The sequence below is a fragment of the Eptatretus burgeri genome, chromosome 3 (assembly GCF_056783735.1).
Source record: "Eptatretus burgeri isolate ZD-2024b chromosome 3, Ebu_testis_v1, whole genome shotgun sequence".
NCBI lineage: Eukaryota > Metazoa > Chordata > Myxini > Myxiniformes > Myxinidae > Eptatretus > Eptatretus burgeri.
In genome coordinates, this window is record NC_140963.1 from 88,054,250 (window position 1) to 88,069,949 (window position 15,700).

General features: G+C 43.0%; 1 protein-coding gene across 1 annotated transcript in view; it reads left to right on the forward strand.

Moving 5' to 3' along the window:
* The window catches only part of LOC147030395 (zinc finger E-box-binding homeobox 2-like), a 276,269-nt gene that overhangs the window by 69,904 nt on the left and 190,665 nt on the right, over nucleotides 1-15,700 (forward strand). Inside the window, exon 3 of the mRNA XM_085874387.1 lies at nucleotides 5,894-6,062. Within this exon, the coding sequence (XP_085730513.1) occupies nucleotides 5,894-6,062 (169 nt within the window). The remainder of the gene's footprint in view (nucleotides 1-5,893; nucleotides 6,063-15,700) is intronic.

The following is a 15,700-nucleotide window of genomic DNA, read 5'->3' on the forward strand; positions in this document are numbered from 1 at the left end:
GTTCCAATGAGTCGCAGAAAGCTTTTGTTGAAGTGCCCTGACAGGTGAGAGAGGTACCCACACCCAGCCAACTGACATGATGGCATTTGAAGTCACCACATATGAGGAAGAGAGAGTTTAGATGAAAGGATAGAAGTTGGTCCATGTTTTTGGATAGTGAGGTGTAAATGGAGGCATCACTGTTTGGTGGACGGTACAGTACACATATAAACATGAGGTGGGAGTTGAGGGGAAGCCATAGCCAGAGGTATTCCTGGGGGTGTGGGGGAGTGAGGGCAGTGCATGGAGAGTGAGGAATAGTCTTTGATGAAGGGAGCAACTCCTCCACCAGGACGAGGCTCAGGTCTGTCAAACTGGAGGAGGGAGTAACCGGGGAGAGATACTTGGAAGTCAGAGACGTCTTGGGGGAGGAAAGTTTCTGTTTGGCAGATTATGTCTTGTTTGTCAGTGGCAACCTGTATGGAAAGATCTGTAAGGTTTGAGCGAAGGCCCTGGATATTTGAGGTCCACACTGTTGATGAAGAAGGAGGGAGGAGGCTTTGTGTGGAGGGGAGGGGGAGGGTAGGAGAAGGGAGGAGGGGGGAGTTAAGGAGAGTTGTTGAAAGAGTGTGGGGGATTGCAGAATAGCTCGGGAGGGGGCCGGATGAGGAGTAGAAAAGGTTCTGTGGTGCTGAGGGAGAGGGGTTTCAAGAGAGGGGGCAGAAGGCAGTTGAGGATTTGAGGAGGTGGAGTGATGAGATGGAGGTGAGAGGGCAGGGAAGGAGGCAGCCTTGTGGATGAGAGGAAGGGAAACTTTGAGAAAGGTGAGTGAGGAGGGTGAATGGTGGGAGAAGGGTGATTGGGGAGAGTTGAGAGAGAAAGGTGAGGGGGAGTTTTTGAGAAAGGTGAGAGGGAGGCTTGGAGGGAGAAGAGTGTGATGGTTGCTTTGAGAGGGAGGGGTGAGAGGGGTGAGTTGGCACTGAAATTGGAAAAAAGGAATGGTTGATGGAAAGTGAACATTCATTGCAAATGGGTTTTTGAAAATTTTGGGCCTGGCATCAGTTCATGAGCCACTTCTTCCCAAACTGGATTCCAGATGAAGGTGTTGAAGAGATCAGGATGGCCATCGTTTCGCACATATGTCATGGCATTCTGAGTGCGCTCATGTAGCGGGGACCACCTGTGAAACTGGAAGGCAAGATGACCAATTGGCCAATATTGGCAGCATTTCCATCATTGTTCATGGCATCCCTGAGGTGATGTGAATGCAGCCATTCATGTAGCATTTTCCTCTCGCCTTCTTTCTTGCTGTTGAGGAGTTTCAACTGCTCTAGATGCAGCCATTGCTGCTGCGTTTACTACTCGTCTTGCTTCTTTCTGTTGAGGAGTTAAGGTTGCTCTGGATGCAGATTTCGAAAGTCATTTATTGTCAAGTTCACTTCGCCTACATTTCCTTCTTTTGGTAGGAGCCATCTTCCGGCACAATGAAGAAGGGAGGCAGTGGGGAGGGGAAAGTGAGGAAGGGGGGGGAGGAGAACGATGCCTCACCACATATCACAATATACTCTGGGAGGGAGGGGGTCTGAGGAGGTAGAGTGGAAGAGGAAGAGAGATGGGGGGAGAGTGTTATACTGAATTTGGAGGGGGAGAGAGAGAGAGAGAGAGAGAGAGAGATAGAGATAGAGATAGAGATAGAGATAGAGATAGAGATAGAGATAGAGATAGAGATAGAGATAGAGATAGAGATAGAGATAGAGATAGAGATAGAGATAGAGATAGAGATAGAGATATAGATATATATAGATATATATATATATATATATATATATATATATATATATATATATATATCTATCAGAGAGAAAATGTTGTGCTTTATGACCCCCCCCCACACACACACACACACACACACACACACACACACACACACACACACACACACACACACACACACACACACACACACACACACACACACACACACTTGGCCGATATCGGCAATTTTTCCTTTATCGGCATCGGCAAATTGGAGTCAGTGTGATTACCAACTCCAGCACATACTGTATACAACCCAAAAACTTTGAGTAGCTTTTCACCCTTATTTTGGGGGAATTTAATAAATTATTTAAAAAACAACGTTGCACTATAGAAGTTTCAAGATGTGCATAAACATTATTATTTATGAATAGCTGTCAATTGTCCGTCATATGACGGGTAAAAAAAAAACATTGGCTCTGCAATTTAGAAAACACGTTAATACGGCAAACGTCTCAGAAATCGGGTGTTATCAGCTTTGAAACGCACAAAAAGAAACTCTATAATGATTCTAAAGCAAACCCGATTAATATTAAGATAACCAACTGCTTTAGAAACAGTTGCGAGGACAAAGGAAAATGCGATCGCTTGTACGCTGCTGAGGTTAAAAATTACAACCTGTTGTGCCTGTACATCTGTACCTTCATCCTCGCCATACCAAGGGAGAGTGTTGCCTGAGCATTAATTATTGACATCATATGTTCCAGGCGTATCCGACTCCATTAAAGCATCAGTTAAATTTGTTTTTTCACATTTAAAAGTTAATGGTTGGTTTCCCGCGAAGCTTGTTACATCACCGGGTGAGTAGCCTCTACTCCAGCCTGGCAAACACGGCCTGTTCCAAGTTCCATACAAAGTTCTGCACAGATAAATAACACAAAAAGGAGAACCACAAAGGCCTACCTTTTAAATATCATTCTTTAAATATGGAATTCAAGTGAAAAATTAACAAAATGCAATTCAAAGATATAACAATCCAAAGAGACCGTAAAATGTCGGCCAATGCTTTTCACTGCTCAAACCAACATGGAGGAACTCCAAACATGAGGTCGATGGAGGTTGTTTGTTTTCTTTTAATGTATGAATGTCGAAGTGATGGGTAGATAATGAAAATACATCGCACAAACAGTTAAATTAAGCCATGTCTAAAAATGAAATGGCACAATATTTTCAGCTGGCGAGGTACCACCCGAGAGACCGCACGCCATCACGCAGCTCGCTCGATGTGAGATGTGCACATTATGTTTTGTTATATGTTTCGATGTTGAAGTAGCGGGTCATATAATGGAACAACAAAAAGGGGAAAGCTCGTGGGAAATATAATTTCACATTTTCATCGAGCCAACCACCACCTGTTGCACTGCAAAACAACACGTGGCCAATGCAGGCGAGTGTCCCTGAACTTTGTTCAAGTCGATCGATATACAGTATTCAGTGATAGTACGAATATTGTCGAGCACTTGCCAAGTGCCTTACGCACTCCAACGAAACGGTTGATAAGAAACGGCTTGATTGGCACGTGATTAGCAATCATCGAACTGTCACATTAAACATACACATCCCGAAGATGCCTGAAATGTCAAATATGTCTGAATTGCACAAATAAACACTGTTTTTAGGAGTTGGAACTGCTTCTGAGTTCGATTCTGCAGCTTAAACTTTGTAATTCTGCTTAGCTTAAGAGATTCTCGAGATTATCGCATGTGCAGAAACAAAATCAAGTTATGAAAGCTGCCGTCTCCGGGCGTTTATAAGCATTACGAATGCAGCCAGCGATTCGTAACTATGATGAACAGGCATTCAATAATATGAGTGAAGAAAGTGAAGAAAAAATAACTTTATCATTAAGAAATCGTTGCGGGCTGTTCCAAATGAAGGCACAGTTGAGCAGGCCAAAAAACCATGACGGCTTCAAACCCCAGTGAGGTTACCTCGGAGACACCAGAGGCAGTGGTGACCGAGGATGTCCCTGATAAAGGATATAATTAAAGAAGGCCATTTATTATCTTCAAAAGGGGTATTTTAATTCACCCAAACAACCAATTTTCAGTCATGCACTTCCTTAGAGTTTTCTTAGTGTGCTTGCAAGGTTTGAGGCTGTTAGGTTTTATGGTTTTGGAGTTGTGAAGGACATACATACACACACACACACACACACACACACACACACACACACACACACACACACACACACCAATACTTATTTGTTTGGATTATACATACTTGTACGAAGTTTGATTTAAATCCCTGAACCCAGATTCAAAATATTGAATAATTCTGACTGCCAGACCATGTGGCTGATCACGTTGAAATTTAAAACATATATTCCATATAATTACAAGATCATACTTTTGGCATTTCACTTCGATTGATGAAGCAGCTTAAGAGAAATATTTTTTTTAGGATTTTCGTTCAATCCAACATAGCTGCCAGACCATGTGACCTATTAATTATTCATGAACACCCTTGTATCCCCAAGGCTTGGGAAACATGTGGGTTGAGTTTGCCTTCGATCTATTGAGTCATTCTGAAGAAGAAGATTTTTAAAGGTTTATTCTTCAAAAAGTCATAGCTGCCAAACCATGTGACCTATGACGTCATAGGTGGAGATCTTTTTTCCCCTCATGGAGAGGCGATCATACCTGTAAAGTTTCATCTCAATCTGTTCAGCCATTTTTGGAGTCGGAATATTTTTGAATGTTATTATGTTAAAGAAAATATGGCTGCCGAATCAAGTGACCGATGACATCGTCATCTTTTTTTCCTCCACAATTTATCCCAAGATGACCCTCAAAAATGTTCATATTGATCGGATAAAGTGTTCAATGTATGCAATTATGATGTCATAATGAAGTCATTTATGACATCATCCAACAAGTTTTATTTAAATCCCTGAACCCAGATTTAAAATATTAAATAATTCTGGCTGCCAGTCCATGCATCTGATCAGGTTGAAATTTAAAACACATATTCCCCATGATCAAAATATCATAATTGTGACGTTTCACTTCTATTGATGATGTGGTTCAAGAGAAAAAATTTCAAAGATTTTTGTTCAATCCAACATGACTGCCAGACTATGTGACCTATTCATGATTCGTGAACACTTGAGTGTCCCCAAGACCTGGGGAACTCAACATGTGAGTGAAGTTTCCCCCCAATCTGTCAAGCAGTTCTGAAGATGAAGATTTTTGAAGGTTTTTATGTTAAAAAAATAATATGGCTGCCGAACCACGTGATCGATGACGTCATCAAGTTTGGTTTTTTTTTCCCATACAATTTAGCCCTTAATGACCCTCAAAAATTTTCATACTGATCAGTTAAAGCCTTCGACGTATGCAATTATGGCGTCATAATGAAGCCACATATGACACCATCAAAAAAAAATCACAATTGTTTCCCATGAGGAGTCCTTGACATGTGTCAAGTTTCAATTTTTTTTTTCCATTGAGTGGTTTCGGAGATGCAAAGGTCCAAAGTTTTTCCTTTTTGGCTGCCATGCCACGTGACCTATGACGTCATAATTGCCATTAAAACATTCGATATGGGTCGTACTTCTGGTGAAAATTTCATGTCTTTCGGATAAGCGGTTGCAGAGAAAAGAGAAAATTAGCATGGATGCACAAACATAATCGACAACCAGAAAATATTATGCCACCAGCGACTTCATCAATGGAGGCATTCAAAAAGATTAACTTTTGATGGAAAATTATGGAAATCGGAGTTGTACTTCTCATGTCTTCATAATTATTTTTGATTGATTGAGCAGCACATTTTACAACCTGGTAGAACCCTTAGGAAGCTATTATATATGGCACACATTTGAAAATATACAACAGGATTACATTTCTATCAGGGCTCTGAACATGGTGAGGTGCCAGCTAATACACCCCATAAAGAGCCCCGATTGTTCCTACCTTATTGGAGGGTCAGCTGGGGAACGTTTTGGCTCAAATCTTTCATAAACCACCTGGACAGATCTGATGTTCAATTGAATATGGCAAGGATTTGAAATTTGTTCTGGATGGTGGTCATACTTTTCCTACTGTTTGCAAAAGACACCTTGGAATAATTAACGTTCATTAACTAATGCTTGCAGATGGGCCACTCAGCTTATCGTCCACCCAAGGGACAGCGAGAGAGCTCGAAGGTATGCTACCTCTGCATCATTCTGTTGGACCACATGTCTTCTTGCTTAAGGTCATGTCAACGCAGAACAACAACATCAACAACAACAAAGAACTGTGAATTGTACCTTCTGAGACTGGGTAAGCGGAAACGAGTGAACAGGTCACTGACCAACATATATGATCCGACCAATCAGAGTCGGATACAAACTTCAATATGAGTGGTGTTATAAATTATCCTTGAAGTACTTGCATGAGTCGCTAGACTGATCAGAAACAGGAACTTGGTTGTGCTAATGAGAGAAAGCAGTACTGATGAGCAGGTAAGTTGGGCTTAAGGAAGCAAAAATGAATGGGTTGCATGAGTAGTGCCTTTAACTCAAAGTGGCTGTTGAGACAGATGGTAAATAGAGTAAGTGGTAGAAGATCAGTTCAGAGACAGTTGAATATGAGCAGACTGTAGCAATCCTGTGGTGTTGGGACAGCGAATCATTTGAGATGCCAACGATGGCCCGGATTTTCTACTCTTATCTTATCTATGAGTGCCAGATGAGGCAACGGAGCCCGATCACGGAGCAGAGAGTTCTACTCCATGGCACTTTGTACAAATGTTTTGCATGCTCTTAGGTGCTTAGGAACACTAAAGTGTATCTCGGCAAGGCAGAGTATGATATGATTGTGCTTGCTTTCTGTGCCCACCTTTGGACAAACAACTGTATAAAGGTCATTTGCTCAGACTGGTCTCTGATTAATATCGAAGCAATATGAAGACAATAATTGATGACGATGAAGCTTGTATTGACAACGATAGCATTACAGTAGAATCTCCTTTTAAAAAAAAACAACAACAAGTTAATATGAGATACTTTGGTTTTACAAATGCAGAGTGTGAGAAATATCAGAAAATGAAAGCATCAGGATACTGTTGCTTTGTTTGGATGTTCAATAACAAACAGCGCACTGATGATAAGGATAAATAAATAACAGACAATTGAAAAAATAATTTTGATGTTCATGTTGTTATTGCCATTGTTATAATTATTATTACTACGATTAATACCGAATATACTGATAACCTTCATTTGGTGTTGCCCAAATTTCCCAAGTAACATTCAGTGTAAGTTCCTGCTGTTCCATTCGCCAGCAGGAGTGTGTCGAGGGATCGTGGCTCAGGTTTTTGCAAAGTACATGGACGACCCCCCCCCCCAACGAGACCCAAACGTTGCCCCCTTGTCCACAACTCCCTTCACCACCTCATTAAGCGGATTCCCAGAGAAGCATGAAAACTCGGCCCTGGCTATCAACCCTAATTACACACTGAATGCTGATGAGCACCATTAAGGCAAAACAGCAAATAGATAAACTGCATTTCCAAAACTCCAATACTCTCTTTTTCATTCTCTGTCTCCCTGACAGCTTTTAAATAGGTTTTTCCACATGACAAGACTGATGTGCAACAAAATTATTTCCAAGGCCTTTATTCTATTTGAATATTAATGCGCGACCATGTGCTTAGCTCACTCCGTTGTTTTAAACAAAAAAGATAAATATTAAGAAAAAAATAGTTAGTATTCGCAAGAATAATTTTCCCCTTGACAGACACCAAGACACCTAAGGTCTTTTGCAAGTGACTTAATCTTCACTGTGTTTAAGTATCACTTTTCATTTCATTTAATGAACCATATAATCATAAAATTAATGTTAATTGAAATGCCTGTGCAGGGGTGACTAATAAAATAATTCCTTTTTCCTCTGTATGAAGGGTCATACAGGGCAATGAATACTCTATGTGGTGGGGGAAATGAAGATTGCGTCCCATTTCCCTTTCTTATCCCTCTACCACCAAAGAAAAGTGTTTATTAGAGCTGTATTTTTTATTCCTGCTTTTCATCCGACTTTGTGATGTCATTATGAGTATACTATAATACAAATATGTGACCATAACACACACACACACACACACACACACACACACACACACACACACACACACACACACACACACACACACACACACACACACACACACACACACACACACACACACACACACACCACACACCATCATCATCATTGAGGTTTCGACCCATTAAGCTCAGCACCTTTTCAAATATCCTGTCGGTCCACCAGCGTATTAGTGCCACACCCAGCCAGCCATCAAGATGGTAACAGAGAGCACTCATCCAACTGTCAATATCCTCTCTAAAGGGGCAGTTCGTGTGACTGGAAAAGGCATTTGAAAGGGTCCAGTGAAAATGATGTCAATATTTAAACCAAAAAGATTTTTGTTTTTTCGAATACATAGTTGAGTCTCCTGAAAGAGCTAGCACACTGAAAGGATCAGGATAGAACAGGCAAGAACAAGATGCAAAACACACATGCATGGAGAAGGAAACTCCAAGAAGAAGAAAACTGGAAAATTATGAGGGATTTGGGGCGGGGGGGGTCATAAGTGTAAAAAGACCATGTTTTGGATTGGGGACGATCTGAGATGGTGCTGAACTGCTGTCTTGAAGACCTGGAGGGAAGACTGAGATTGAAGAGAATATGGAAGTTGATTACACAGGGAGGAAAAAAGAAGAACAAATGAGTGGAGGTGAGCAGTGATCCTATATTTCGGTAGGTTTATCAGAAGGGGGTTGATGGTGTACCGTGTGAGCCCTGCAGAAACCTTGGAGGGGGGGGCAGGGCACAGAAAGAGCAGTGGGTGCAAGACCAGAAAGGTGGTAGAAGGCAGAGAGACCACCGATCTGCGATTGTGGAGTGAAAAGCTAATAGACTCAGCTTCAGCGTGCGAAATTCCAATGATCTTGAAGGCCTTGGTTTCCACAGCATCAGGCTGAACACGACATGAGGCAGTGGAGCCAGTTCAGAGGGGAGAGCAGTATTCCATCAAGCTGAGGATGAAGACCTTATAGATGGACAGGAGTTCAGGTGTGCCAAGGAAGGACTTTTGTATGACAGTGGATGCCCAGTTGGAGGATGGCTTTGGCGGCTGACATTGAAATGTGGATTGCCCAAGAAAGATCGGAGCTGATAGTGAGACCCAGGAGTTTGAATGACTGATGATGATTGTTAAGAAAGTAGATGTGGGGGTTTGCTCGACGGACCTTTCATAAGAGATAGAGTATGAGATTTGTGAGGATTGAAAGACATATGCCAAGTGTTTGACCAGCTTGTGATTTTTTTTTCAAGGTCTGAAGAGAGGGAAGAGTGTGAAATCTGCCTGTTTGAAGGATGAGGGATGTCACCGCACAGATTGGAGTGATTAGCAAAAAGATAAAGAGGATTTTACTTAGTCAGATAGATCATTGATGAAGATCAGGAATAGGACTGGGCCCAGAACACTGCTTTGGGGTGCTCCAGTCTTGACAGGGAGAGAAGATTAAAGGATTCCGTTGAGTGCCACATGTTGGCTATGAGGTTAGAGGAAGTCAGTTAGCCATGTGTGGAGTTGGCCTTGGATGTCATAGGCATACAGTTTGGAGAGCAAGGCAGGTTGCCAGATTGTATTGAAACCATGATATATGTCCAGAAACGGCCCTGAATTCATGTCTGACATTGTGGGCCTCCATCCATTGTTGGGTGAGTAGAAGGAGCATGTCAAAGGTGGAGTGACCTGGTCTGAAACCAAATTGGTGATCTGAGATGTGGTTGTTTGAGAAAAAGAAGAATTTCATATCAACTGCAATGATGGATTCCATGACCTTGCTGATGATTGGAAGTAATCTCATTAGTCTGTATTTTAGATCAGTGTTTGCACCTTTTTATGTAGTGCAGTGAGGTTGGTGGATTTCCAAGCAGATGGAAGATGACCTCGAGCAAATGACGGTGTAAATGGCGAAGAGAGAGGATGTGCAAGACCAGCAGAGCACATGTTTAGGATACGAGAACTGATGCTGTCTGGTGCAGTGGCAGAGTCAGAGTCAAGGGTTGAAAGAACCTTCTCCACCTTCTCAGGATGAAGGGACAGTCCAGGAGCAGTTGGGTACTACAGGGAAAGAAGGGTACTGGGAGTGAGGGGTTGGAGACCCAAGATTTAGAATCAAACACAGAATTGAGGCATCCGGCCTTCTCACGAGCAGAGTCGGCTGTGTTGTCATTTGAAGTGAAGCAAGGATGAAAGAGGAGAATATAATGTTCATTTATAAACATTATAATAATATTAACTTTCTAGTTAATATTATTATTATTATTATTGTTATGAGCAGTGAGCTGCGGAAATTCTGCATAATGTAAAATGTGGCTTTGAGTCCTCAACCTAACCTCTTCCCAACCCCAAGTCCTCAACTGTCCCCAATCCCAAGTTTCCAACTCTCCTCCCCACCAGAAATCCTCAATCCTCTTTCTCCCAAAAGCCTCAACCCACTTCTCCCATTTCCCTGCCCCCATCCCAAATATTTGTCTTCCCCTTCCCCCTTCTTCTTCAAGCCCTCAACTTATCCCACCCAATGCCATGTTTTAAACCCCTCCCCAACCTGTCTTCAAATGCCTTCCCCACACCGTCTTCAACCCCCCTCCCTCAAAAGCCCCCCCCCCAATCTTTGACTTCCCCTCCCCATTTCAGCCATCGAAAAGCTGACTTTGGATTTGGAGGAAGTTTATGGAGGCAGGTCGAATGATGTAGGTTGAGATTGATTGGGTGGTGTTTCTTTTGCCTTAAAAGGGGTAGTGATTGAGTGCGGAAGAGATATGGAGAGATGTGGGTATGGTGGTTCACTTGAGCAGTGTATGTTATGAGGTTAGTAGGTTGTTGTGTGTGTGTGTGTGTGTGTGTGTGTGTGTGTGTGTGTGTGTGTGTGTGTGTGTGTGTGTGTGTGTGTGTGTGTGTGTGTGTGTGTGTGTGTGTGTGTGTGTGTGTGTGTGTTCTGCCTTGTGTTTTGTGTTTTATTGTTGAGTTGTGCATGTTGTAACATTGGGTGGTTGGTTGCTCCAGTATATATTTTTGGTGCTGTGGATTCTGAGAGTGGAAGTTGTTGTTGTTGTTGTTGCATTCTCGCTGACTGGAGGGAAGGGTGCATGCATCCAAGTGTATTTGCTGAATGTGGAGGCATATGGGCCCCTGCTGGCCTATCTTTGCCGACTGTATCAAAGTTGAAGGGATGAAACAGGATGATGCTGAGGATTTCAACTGAAGACCTGGTCACCGAGGCACACTTGTGGAAGGTGTGTTTTGAAGTTGAGTTGTGTGTGTCCACAAATATGCATATATATATGTATATGTATGTATATATGTATATATATATATATATGTATATGTATATATATATATATATATGTATATGTATATATATATATGTATATGTATGTATGTATGTATATATATATATATATATGTATATATATGTATGTATATATATATATATATATATATATATATATATATATATATATATATATATATATATATGTATGTATGTATGTATGTATATATATATATATATATATATATATATATATATATATATATATATATGTATGTACGTATATATGTATGTATGTACGTATATATGTATGTATGTACGTATATATGTATGTGTGTATATATATATATATATATATATATATATATATATATATATTTATATATATATATATATATATAAAAATATATATACATACACACACACACACACACACACACACACACACACACACACACACACACACACACACACACACAACTGAAACTCCTCGGATCCTCAGACAAAGACCTTTATAATGATGTAGGTTTTATTTTCCCTGGTTTATTAGTTGTATTGGTTCACGAGTCAGTCAGTGACCACGATATTTGTTATGGGTGCGTGTGTGTGTCTGTCTGTCTGTCCTGCGCATAGCTCCGTGAGTTTTGATCCGATCCTGATAAAATTTGGCATTCAGTGAGGACCCAAAGAGCAAGCATTATGGTCAGTCGTTGACCTCTTTGGTGTGAAGCCTGACTGCTCTGGGTGCTGGTGCTCAAGCAGATGGTGGCAAACCCTATCAATAATTATCTGAGCAAAGACCTTGCCCGGCACTGAGAGCAACGTCACTGCTCTGTAGTTGTTGCAGTCCTGGCAATCACACTTCCCTTTCCAGAGAGTGACAACAAGGCCCATCTTCCATTCAGTTGGGATGATGTCTGTATTCCAGGCAGAGCACAGAACTGCATGCGACAACATGCATACAGCATTTCCACCAGCCTTGAAAGGTTCAGCATAGATGCCACAGATCCCAGGAGCTTTACCCCATTTCAACCGGTTCACCGCAGCCTCTGTTTCAACAAACGAAAGTGGATCACAGTTGATTAAAGGTCAGCAATAGGGATAGTGACACCCCTGATATCGAACTCAACAGCTGGGGGGTCAGCCAGGTACAGCTACTCAAAGTTACCGGCTCGGCCGTCCTTCGATTTGGACTCCTCTGTCAAGAGCCCCCACCCTCCGTTCTAACTGCAGTACACCTAGGGACATGCTTGGAGGAACGCAATGTGCAAATTCCCCTGCAAGCAGGACTAGAATCACTTGACCACAGGTGATGCTCCACCCCTCACAGATTCCTTGCACATAGGCCTCCTTGTCCTCCCTCATTGCACGTACAGTTTTATGCCTCACCATCCTGAACAACTCCACTCTGCCATTAAGCCTGGCCCTGTGACTCTGGTTAATGGTATCCAATGTCCCATGAGAGAAAATGCTTCTTCGCCTTAAGGTGAGTTCCAATACACCCCCTGGCAACAACAAGGATGGTGGTCTTTAAGGCACTCCACAACTCATCAAGATTTCCCAAAGCACCCAGACCCCCCAAATCCCCATTCAGCCTGTTCGCAAACTCCTCAGCTACCCTCTCATTCTTGAGTTTGCTAACATCTCCCCTCGGCTGGGATGGTACCATTCTCCCAGATTTAAGCCTCAACTTCAGAGTTGCTACAACAAGCCTGTGGTCGGTCTTGAGGAACTGAGCACTCTGGTACACCCTGCAGTTCTGGATCATCCTCCAAAAACCATTAACGAGCAGATGGTCAATCTCCTTTGCCACACCACCAGCGTTCGAATACCAAGTACAGCGACGAGCCTGTGGGTGTTTGAAACCATGATCCAGCCACCCTCAGTCCATGACTTCTTGCAAAGTCAAGAAATTTAGTGCTATTCTGCTTCAAGGTTCCAGACCCATGGGGACCAACACATGTCTCATAACCATCCTTATCAGAGGGGTAAAAAAGCAGTAAAATGCATAAATTAAACAAATAGCAAATAAAAACTTTTAAATGAATTACTTTTTCATAAGTGTAGTCATTTTTTTTCATAAGTGTAGTCATGATTGGGGTTGGATACAGTACATATTGCTTGTGGCAGGCTAATTCAGGTGTAACAGGCTGTCCAGTTGAAGTTGAAGGCTCAAAAGATGAAATGGAGCCTTCTTTGCTTGGGATTTTTTGAAGAACTTCATAAGGGAGACTTGAGTGGCTGCCTTCATTATCTGGTCATAGACCTCCTTGTAACATTACAGGACATTATCTATCTGCCTTCGCACATTGGAACTTCTCATGCAGTCGTGATCATATTCATCACGATCGACTCGCTCAGAATGACGGAGCACGAACAACTCACTCAGAACGTCAGAGCACGAACGACTCGTTCAGAATGATGGAGGAGGAACGACTTGTTCAGATTGACGGAGCAGGAACAACTCGGTCAGAATGACGAAGCACGAATGACTCTCAGAATTACTAAGCACATCCAATTCACTCAGAATGATGGAGCAGGAACAACTCGCTCGGAATGATGGAACAAGAATGACTCGCTCAGAATGAGGGAGCACGAACGACTTGCTCAGAATAATGAAGCACGAATGACTCGCTCAGAATGACGAAGCACGAATGACTCGCTTGGAAAGATGGAGCACGAATGACTCGCTCGGAAAGACGGAGCACAAACGACTCCCTCGGAATGACTGAGCACGAACGACTTGCTCGGAATGACTGAGCACGAACGACTCGCTCGGAATGACGGAGCACGAATGACTCGCTCGGAATGACGGAGCATGAACCACTTGCTCGGAATGACGGAGCACGAACGACTCACTTGGAATGACTGAGCACGAACGACTTGCTCGGAATGACGGAGCACGAACGACTTGCTCGGAATGACGGAGCATGAACGACTCACCCAGAATGAAGGAGCACAGACGACTTGCTCAGAATGATGGAGCAGGAACGACTCACTAAGGATTACGGAGCAGGAACGACTCGCTCAGAATGAAGCACGAACAACTCACTCAGAATGAGGGAGCACGAACAACTTGCTCGGAATGACGGAGCATGAACGACTGGCTCCGAATGACGGAGCATTAACAACTCGCTTGGAATGACGGAGCAAGAATGACTTGTTCAGAATGAAGGAGCACAGACGACTTGCTCAGAATAATGGTGCATGAACGACTCGCTCGGAATGACGGATCACGAACGACTTGCTTGGAATGACGGATCATGAATGACTCGCTCGGAATGACGGAGCATGAATGACTCGTTCGGAATGACGGTGCACGAACAACTCGCTCGGAATGACGGAGCACGAACGACTCGCTCAGAATGATGGAGCACAAACGACTCGCTTGGAATGATGGAGCACGAACGACTCGCTTGGAATGACGGAGCATGAACGACTTGCTCGGAATGACGGAGCACGGACGACTCACTTGGAATGACTGAGCATGAACGACTCGCTTGGAATGACGGAGCATGAACGACTCGCTCGGAATGATGGAGCATGAACGACTCGCTCAGAATGATGGAGCATGAACGACTCGCTGAGGATTACGGAGCACGGACGACTCGCTGAGGATTATGGAGTATGGACGACTCACTGACGATTACGGAGTATGGACGACTTGCTGAGGATTACGGAGCCTGAACTACTCGCTGAGTATTATGGTGGAGCATGAACGACTCGCTGAGGATAATGGAGCACGGATGACTCAGTGACGGTTACGGAGTATGGACGACTCGCTGAGGATTATGGAGCCTGAACTACTCGCTATTACGGTGGAGCATGAACGACTCGCTGAAGATTACGGAGCACAAACCACTTGCTTATGAGTGGTATGAACCACTCGCTCAGGATGCGGAGCACGATCAACTTGCTCAAAATGATGTGGTGCAGCAAAAGCGTCTGCAGTGAGTGAATGATTCGCTCAGAATGACGTCGTGTGGTTATTGTTGTGGAATTAAATTTGCGCTGTAGTGAAATTGCGTTATTAGAATGCACTCCACCTTGTAGCAACTGCCGACTGTACATCCTGATTGGGGCACGAACTGCACTGCCCTCAACTCTGGGGTGCTCAGCAAGTGGCTTAAGCACTCGAGCAAGCATTCCAATGAAATGGCTGATAAGAGCGGCTAGCTTGGCAAGCAATGTCCAAAGTATGTTCGAATTAGACATATGAACACTTTTTTTTTCGGAATCGGAACTGCTGCTAAGTTCAAATCTGGAGCTGTAATTTTTGTAATTTGGCTTAGTTTAAGAGATTCTCAAGGCTATGGCATGTGCCCAAATGGAATAAAGCCAAGGATGCCTCTTTGGGCATTTATATGCATCGCAATGTACCCACTGATTTGTAGCTATGATAAACTGGCATTCAATAATACGAGTGAGGAAAGTGAAAAGAAAAATGTATCATGAAGAAATCGTTGCGGCCTGTTCCAAGTCAAGGCTTGGTTGAGCAGGCCAAAAAACATGGCGGCTTCAGACCCCATTTATTTAACCCAGAATACACCTTAAGACCCCAGACAGCAAGGTGGC